Below are 9,199 nucleotides of genomic sequence, written 5' to 3' on the forward strand. Positions count from 1 at the left end.
TTCATCCATGAAGGAAAACCATGTTTAGAATAACATTCATCAATAGTATGATTTAATCTGTGATAGAAGGTGCAATGTTTACCTTGTGACCTACATCCTCCCAACCTTGATTTCTCCAAGTATGACCATAAGTTTTTTCTTTGTTAGAATTCTTGAACTGATCTTGACTAACACTGTTAACTTGCATTTGTTGATTTCTTTCTTTGGGAAACTTGACATCTTCAAAAGCACCACCATTTAATTGTCTTTCTTGCTGTAAAACAAGAGAAACACTTGTTAAGACTTCTTAAAGGTTCGGTAAGGAGGATTTGGGTTTTCACAGTCCTGTAAACATCTTCCAATCTTTTTAAGAAGCACATGATACTTTTTGGTTCCTTGTATTCAACAATGGTCTTGACAAGATTGCAGGTGCATTTGACATTACAAACACAAGTTGGAGTCGGTATAGTAATATGATATACTTCTTTCTCCATGTTTGATGAAATTCATTTCTTGAAGAAGATTGAATATGTGAAAATGGTCACTCCTTGAAAGTCTGAGGTCTTTCTACAAATCCTTCACATTGTCAATATACATTTGCACAATTTGAGTAGACAAACTTCTTATAATCCATAATATCACCATGTGACATTGCATCATTCCCAAGCATCGTAAATGACATCTTCACGAGGAAGTTCGACAATTTCTCCACTAACGAACTTGAATTTGTTTTTGAAAAGTAAAGCACGTTTCATAGCTCTGCTCCAAGAATGATAGTTAGCATTACTTAACAGAGGACTCATCATATTAGTACCTGAGTTCTCTTTTGGGTGAAGATAAAAATGGCTAGACGGATTTTGTGAAAGATCCATAAAAAAGACGAAACCAATAAAAAAGGAAGAAACATGGTAAACTGGAAATAATAGGAAGAGGGAAGTGGAACAGAGCGAGATTAACTCACTCTAATAGTATAATACGATTTCATACTATGGGTAAGAGATGATGAATAATGGAGATTCATGAAAGGTATAGTGAAACATTGAAGCACACAAAGATAAATGTGTATTGGATTAATCTATTTTGAAACATGAAAAACGCACTAATATGTAAAAAAAAAAATGAAATTGAAGTTAAAGCCAAAAAAACCCAATAAATAAATAAATAAAAAGCTCATAACTTAACAATTCATAATTTCATTATAATTATTTTCATCTTGTCTAAGAAGAGGTGTGAATTCTCATGTGATGTAGATGATGATTATAATGTTAAGGTGTGTGGCTGAGAGTAATATGTGGCAGAATATTGATTAGTTTATCTATGAGTATAAATTACATTGTCATCATCCTCGATGAAGATTTAATCAGCTATATTCTTAGCATCAACCTTGCTCAAAGCACACTAATTAACTCAAACATGTCTGATTTGTGTCTAGGCCAACAACCCCAATTGATCTGTTCATAACTCCTTCACCAAATGGTAAAAACAAACCTCGAAAACAATTTGGAAAATTTACACTTTTCAAACTCCACCTTTTACAAAGTCACATCATTGCAATAATTTGAAAATGCAATGCACTAGAGGTGAAAAAAGGTAGCACCAGGACGTATTAGTGTACAATATAAATAACTGTCTTCCACAACAAATAAAGTTAAATATTTCAAAGAGGTAAAGGCTTCTCTAAACCTCACCATTTTCAATTTTAAAACCACAAAAAGTAGCAGTGATTGACATTATCTACCTCAAAAGATTAACCCTAAGGTTAAAGCAGATTAATAAGTAAATATTCTTGGGGTGTTATTATTTGTTTAGGGCAAATAAGAATAAATGGGGTAAGTGCTTCTTTTACATGCAAACAAGAGCTTTTATCCGAAGTTGCTCCATTTTTTAATTCATAATTCCTTTCCTAGATTTATAGATATTTGAAAATTAAACTGCACCGTAATATTGGAAAAGTAAACGACGAAAGAAAACAGTGTCTGAAAGTGTAACCTACAAATTTCCACTATGACAAAAGTGGAGGGAAAATAATTTTTTTTAATATTAGCAAAAGAAGGAAAAAGGTAGAACAAAGGACTTTTGCTTCTTCATTTTCTCTTTTCTTACATTCAAAATTTTCTGATTCAAATAACTAAGTTTTATTAAATTGCTTGGTTCCTGTCTTCTCCATTTATTCACTAACCAAATAGTTCATTAGCTTTTGTCTTTCAACTTGACATTCCAACTCTACTACTACAAGTTATAAAGAAGCAAAACCATTAAGGCACTAAAACAATAGAAGGGTAAGCTAAGATTAATTTCATTTTTAATCACCATCTTTTGCATGGTCCTTTGTGCGTAGGAATCAACAACTTTCACTTTTTTCCCATTATAGACATTCGTTTTTGTTCTTTTGATTTTAGATAATAACAACTTTCAAGTACGTAGAGATGGCTACAGAATACGATTTGCTGCGATACACAGTAAAAATACAATTTATCACCATCAGACTAATATTGGTTCTCCAAGTGTTACAATCAGTCATTTTATGCATGAGTTTTACTCCAAAGGTAGTAACTCATAAAATATTATTGCTCTTAAATATTAGGATAAATTTCAATATTTGCTCAATGTTTACAATGTTGATCCCTAAGTAAAAGTGGGGGTTGTGTAATAATGCGTTTGAGCACAGGTTTATAACTCAAGTTTCAAAGAAACAAGCTTTTGAGCAGACGTGGATCAAGTCTAATCAAAAAGACCAAACGAAGCTTGGTGAAATTTCAATAATCAAACCCATGCACTCTATTTGATCCGTTCCATATAATTCCTAAATTTCAAGAGTAATAATTTGAAAGATTAGAATTAGAGAATTATTAACTATACACTCTCTCACATTATTATTGACTAAAATTTATTGAAAACACAAAACTGTTTAAATCTTACTCCCTATTTAAAGAACATAAATTATGATTTTATAGTTTTTGATAAATTTTAATAAAACACAAAGAGTATGTAAAAAAAAAAACACTGCTAACACTTCTCTTAAAATATGATTTGGTTAATACTGCGAAATTTGGAAAAATAGAAACTGTCATTTTCAATTTGTCATTTTCAACCGGGAAGTAGCAGATGCGGTAGAAGTGTCTGCTTTGACGCAAGTAAATGTTTGGTTTTGAATTTACGCAAAGTCTAGTTGTGATCCCTTTCCTTACTCAAATTGGGTTCTGAATCCTTTGTACTGTATGAGGATGATTCGTTAATGTCTTTTTGCATTTTGGTTGGAGAATAATACTGTTATTTATGTATAAGGGTTGGACTACCTCTGAAATGGTTCTCATTTATTGATTTTTTATTTCTGATAAAAAAAATATTTGGTTGATTAGTGTTGAGATGTGGGGAAAATAAAAGAAAGGTAAAGGGGATGGGGATGGGGATGGAGAAAAATGGATATGCATGATTTTGATAATTACTAGGTTTCTTTCTTTTTCTTCCACCACTCCATTCATTCTTAATGTCATCAAGCAAAAGCATTTGTTTATTCTAAGCAAATCAACTGTGAATGACTGAAGAATAATGATATGGTGATAAACAACTACCTCTACAAGAAAAGCAAAGAGGAATTAGCTATGGCACAAATAAATCATAGATACCATATTATATTTAGAGGTCAAGAACTTCATACCACAATGTGGTGTCAGGACATACAGAAAGCGACATCTGATGAACTAGTGACTTTTTACTGGCAGCATATCCACTATCGTCCCATGAATATGCTTATCCGATGACAGGCATATTTTGTTTCCACACAGCACATTTTACCATTTTGCTGTCATAAGATAATTATTTTGTGAGAAAATAAATCAGTTATCGAGAAAGCAGAAATAAAGAGAAATCAGATTTAGCCTGGTTTGACCTTTCCACAAACACAAATGTTTCAAGACATTGTAGGATAATTCCTCTAGAAATAAAGTGAGAAAAATTTACAAGATATTGTCAAACACCCTATATGTTTAATAGTATCGAACTGAATTAACGGCAACCCAACAATAAAAGAAGCATATATGTTGTGATATATATTCAGTGCCATGTTCGTTCTCTAAAATAGACTTATCATCACATGTAAGGTAAACAAGCATGAGGAGACTTAAATTACTTGACACATGAGCATTAAGTAACAAAAAAACATGTCTTTTTTTATAATAACTTACGCAAAATCAATTACTAAATGCACCCAAGATTTTCTCTTTACAAAGTTCTATTTTTGGTCACTAAGATTTTCTTCCATGTGATTCAGCGTTCTATGCCCGTCAAAGCATTGATAAAAAAAACCGTTGTTCTGAACTGGTTTAGGCCCAGTTAGGCCCAATAAGATTACATGTTCTTGCCTAATTGAAGTTTGTTATGTATACCATCCACCTCAAAAAACTAACCTTGGATAAACCGAGGCCCAAGGTAGCGAGCTGTTAATCACAAGCCGATGAAACCAGCATTTCGTGCGGGAAACCCATGGTAGGAGCATTTTCAAGAAGAAAAAGTTTGTGAACATTAAACTGTTATGCAATTAGAGAAAAAAACGAAAAATAAAAAGATATTTTTTGGGACACTGATATTGTTACTTGTGAAGTATTCACCAACTTCATCAATGGATAATCTATAAAGGAAAACCAGATTGCTCACTTTCGTGAAGTTTTTCCTTCCAACTATTTTTTCTAGAAGACTTGATTATGAGACTTTCTTTAAGGACTTTGATTCTAGTTTTACCTGTCCAACAGCATATTGATAGAAAAAGAATAAATATAATAATTGATATGATGAGATATATGAAAAAATAGATAAAAAGAAATAAGAGGAATTGATTGAGTATATGATATATAAGTGTCTATATATCATTGCTCTTTTCAAAAACCACTCCTAATACAATTGCATGGTTACCTAGTAACAGGCAGGTATGGGAGTTGTAAGTGGCAAATGGATTTTCCATCCAATGCTTATAAACACCTAGGAGCTCCATCTTCAAGGCATGTAACACTCATTGGTATTATTACTTTGCTGAAATACCTTATTTGAGCGTTGTACTGTTTTGCAGGTGGTTTCAGCCCCACTCACCTGTCACGAGCAACTACTGTTGCTGGTTTGAGGATCTTCCATTTTGGCTGTGGTGCGCTTGTCTCAAACAAACTTCTTAGGAACGATTATAATGAATGAATCTTATGTGATGACTGAGATGATAGCAAACAGCCATATCCAGATTCCAGAGGAAACAATATGGACGCTGCCAAAGGAACATATGAATCTCATAACTAAGTCCGTGATATGATGAGTTAGAATTTTGAGTTATAAGCAGGAACACACAACCTAGGATACACAACATGCACAAAAAAGGGATGAATGGCACGGATTTAATTTACATGGCTACAAAAGGACAGAAAAGATCACGTCAGAGAAACTTTTAATTGTTCCCCTACCTTGCATTTGGGTTAACCCTTGCGTGTCTGGAGTGGTTCATTTTTCGAGAAATAATGGTTTTTTTAATAAAAAGCTATTGTGTAGAAAGGAGATTTCTTCTTTAAAACAAGCAAAATCAAACACGTTCGTCCATAGTTAAAGGTTGAAGTACCAAACAGCAAAATATGTTCGGTGCACCTGTCTCAAGATTAATTAAGTTTTGCTGTACATAAGTCAATTTGCAAGTTATTGCCTACTGTAGCCTTCAAGGAAGCTACGCCATATATTAGCATTTGGTGGGAAAGGCATGCTTGCAATGATTTTCTCAGCTTCCCTAATTTGTCCATTTTTTGCCAGTAGGTCAACCATAATATGGTAATGATCATGTTCTAGTGGCATCCCATTACTAGTTCCCATCTGCCTGAAAATTTCCATGGCTTCTTCCACTAATCCACCATATCTGCATGAAGAAAGCACTGCTCTGAGTGCTAATGCATCAGGCTTCAACCCCATCATTTTCATGTTTCGGAATTTCATTACTGACTCATAAGCAAGACCATTCAACCCAAGTGCAGTGATTAAAGTTGTCCATGTAATGATATTTTTGTGCATAATTTCTTCAAAAACTTTCACTGAGCTATCAATGCTTCCACACTTCCCATACATGTCAATTAGTGCATTTCCCAAAAATGTGTCGAAATTACCAAGATTAGTCTTTATAACAAGTCCATGTAGAGAACTACCCAAATCCAGACGACAAAGTTTGGTACACCCAGATAATACACTCATAAATGTGTAACTATCTGGACGGATGCATGCTGAATGCATATGCTTGAAAAGTGTAAAAGCTTTGTCATAATCATTGCTCCGAGTCCAAGCTGAAATGACAATGTTCCAGGACACAATATCGGGTTTTTCTAGCAAAGAAAGTAGCTTTATTGCTTCATAGTACTGGCAAGTTCTGTTATAGATTCCAGCAATGATGTTAGATGAGACTACAGGAAGTGGGTTCTCAAATTCTTCGACAAAAGAAAATGCTTCATTTATGAGACCATTTCTGGTGTAAGACAAAACAAGAGAGCTTAATACGTATTCATTACTCTCGTACCCTGCTCTTATAATCAAACCGTGTAGCTGATGAAGGCTAGACAGTGAAGATGACTTGAGAACAGCAGAAAAAGAAAACTCATTTGGGGAATAACCCAATTGGAGCATTTCTTGTAACAATAGAATTGCTGTGGAAGAGCAAATGTTTGAGTAACCCACTATCAAAGCATTCCAAGAAACCAAATTTTTCTCTTCTATCTGATCAAAACATTTATGAGCTAAAATAAACTTACTACATTGGGCATAGAAGTCTATCAATGCAGTACCCACAACAACATCAGTCTCAAAACCACTCCTGACTACCTTAGCATGGACAGATTCTCCAAATACCAGAATTCTCAAGCTACTACAGGATTGAATAACAGCAACAAACGTGGCCTGAGTTGGCATCAATCCACTGCTTACCATATTCAAAAACAACTCCAATGCCGCCATAGGTCTCTCACTTGTAACCAATGCATCCATAACAGTATTCCAGGATACAACATTCTGAACAGGAACCTGCTCAAACAATCTTTCCACTGCGAACATTGCTTTGCACCTGACATACGCACTGATAAGAGTATTAAGTGCAGTAATTTCACAACCAAACCCACATTTGACCATTAACCCATGTATCTGTTCACCATATTCCAAATCCTCCTCAGAATAAACAAGTCCAGACAACACAGCAACAAAAGAACCTTCCGACAAAGACATCCCCGTCCTCACAAGATCATGAAACAAAATCTTACACTCTTCAACGAACCCATTACGCCCCAGCAAGAATATCATGGAGTTCCATGTCACCAAGCTCTTCTGGGGCATATATTCAAAGGCAGAAAAAACTTCATCCCAACATCCATGCCTCCCAAACAAGCCCAATAATGCAGTACCCACGAAAGAATCAGCACCAAAGAGCCCATTCCTGATGCTCAAAGCCTGCAACTGAGAACCCTGACAAAGATTCAAGAATTCACACGACAACAGCCCTGTGAGGGTGTACTGGGTAGGCGTAAAACCACTCCCCCTCATGTGGGAGAGAAGGTTCCATGCATCATCTACATCCCCACGTCGACAATAAGCAGTGATGAGTGTGTTGTACGAGACAACTGTTCTGTTGGGCAAAGCATCGAACATCTTGCGTGCATCGAGCACTTCACCAAGGGAAGTGTATAATGAGAGGATGTTGTTGTGAATGAAAATGGATTGCTTTGGAATGGGACCAATTGTAATGGAGAGTGCATGGAGACATTTGGCGGTGTTGGAGGACCGAATGGTGGAACACGCTTCGAGTAAATTGAGGAGGAGCTGGCCATGTCGGAGACCCTGTCCATGGCAACTCATGCAGCTAAACTATGCTTCATGCGCATTGTTACTATTGTTCTGTTTTTTTTTATTTGAATTCGGTACACTAATGACCCAGTGAAATCTCAAACTGTTAATTTTATTAAATCTAGTTATCCACATTATTTTTATTTAAAACTTAATACTCCTAATAGTAATATTAAATTAATTATAAAACAATAAAGTTTTGTGTAAATATTAAAATTTAAGTCGGAAGATTATAAGTAAGAGAAAAGTAACTATAGCAGTATACAATGATTACAAAATATTAAAATTTTAATAAAACATAACTTATCCAAATTTCTCTTAATATTTCAAGTAAATGATTATTTTGTTATATTTTATTCATGTTTATGTGTTAGATAAAATGAACCACTGAATAAGTTTATTAAAACAACAAAAGAAAAAAATGCGTGTGTAGAGTCAAATTATTATTTTAACAATAAATTAAAAATACATAATTCCACGATAATAATAAGATGTTGATATGATTTGAAGCAAATTATCCATCCCATGAATTTGGCATAAATTTTCATAATTAATTTTACAAAAAAAAAATTCCAGTCCACAATGTTGCATTTTATATATAATTTTCAATTTAATAAATTTACAACTAAATATAAATAAAGAAAATTAAAAAATTTATAAGTGTAAGAAAATGTTGAATAATTTATTTAACATAGAAGATAATAAACAAAAAATAAATAGGATTTTCCTAGGTTATTTTAGACATTTTAGCAAATAAATAAATAAAATAGCTGTCACAAGAGATAGCACCTGTTGTGTGACAAATTCATCCTTTATTGACACTTATAATTACTATGTTTTAAGTAAGAGATACGGATTAAGTTAATTTTAGTACAACTAAGAATTTTCGTATCCACATTAAATTAATAATACTATGAAAGTATAGTTATCTTTTAAGTTGAGGTGATATATGATTGGTAAATTATTTGTATATATAATAATTGTAAATGGTAATTATAAATAATAATAATACTAGATATTTAAATCGAGAGGAGAATTGTTAGACAAATCATTGAAGCAAGGAAATAACAATATAACACAGATATTGGAATTGGAATAGCTTTGTGAATTTCCTTTGTTATTATTATATATAAATACAATGTTTTATTAAAAAATCTCTGTTTTTGTTTTGGCCAAACCAAATTGATCCCTTGCGCAAGGTTATCTAGAGCAATAAGGTTTAGCAACATGAAATCACCTTCTGGTGTCATCCATGCCCTATGGACAATCAATAATTGTTCCTCACAATTGAGCATTAAGCACACTACCAGACCAATGAATTTGAATATAAAAGAGAAACATGAATATATAAACAACAATAACTCCAAAAATATCACAT

The 9,199-nt window shown here is 33.4% G+C and overlaps 1 protein-coding gene and 1 long non-coding RNA gene across 2 annotated transcripts; both read right to left on the reverse strand.

The window, feature by feature from the left end:
- Window positions 1–3,577: 3,577 nt before the first annotated feature.
- LOC137831421 (uncharacterized) lies at window positions 3,578–5,227 on the reverse strand. Its single transcript, XR_011084426.1, has 3 exons — window positions 4,888–5,227; window positions 4,386–4,716; window positions 3,578–3,781 (listed from the first exon to the last, which is right to left on the reverse strand). It is a non-coding gene; the product is annotated as an uncharacterized lncRNA (long non-coding RNA).
- Window positions 5,228–5,497: 270 nt separating this feature from the next.
- Window positions 5,498–7,859, reverse strand: LOC137831410 (pentatricopeptide repeat-containing protein At3g58590). The gene has a single exon (XM_068639083.1). It carries the CDS (start codon window positions 7,831–7,833, stop codon window positions 5,647–5,649), a length of 2,187 nt encoding a protein of 728 aa, XP_068495184.1. The 5' UTR covers window positions 7,834–7,859; the 3' UTR covers window positions 5,498–5,646.
- Between the last annotated feature and the right edge of the window lie 1,340 nt (window positions 7,860–9,199).

The sequence above is a fragment of the Phaseolus vulgaris genome, chromosome 11 (genome assembly GCF_000499845.2).
Source record: "Phaseolus vulgaris cultivar G19833 chromosome 11, P. vulgaris v2.0, whole genome shotgun sequence".
Lineage (NCBI taxonomy): Eukaryota > Viridiplantae > Streptophyta > Magnoliopsida > Fabales > Fabaceae > Phaseolus > Phaseolus vulgaris.

Coding starts and splice junctions, on each gene's coding strand:
- LOC137831410 (XM_068639083.1), bottom strand. CDS start 7,833: ATGAGTTGCCATGGACAGGGTCTCCGACATGGCCAGCTCCTCCTCAAT.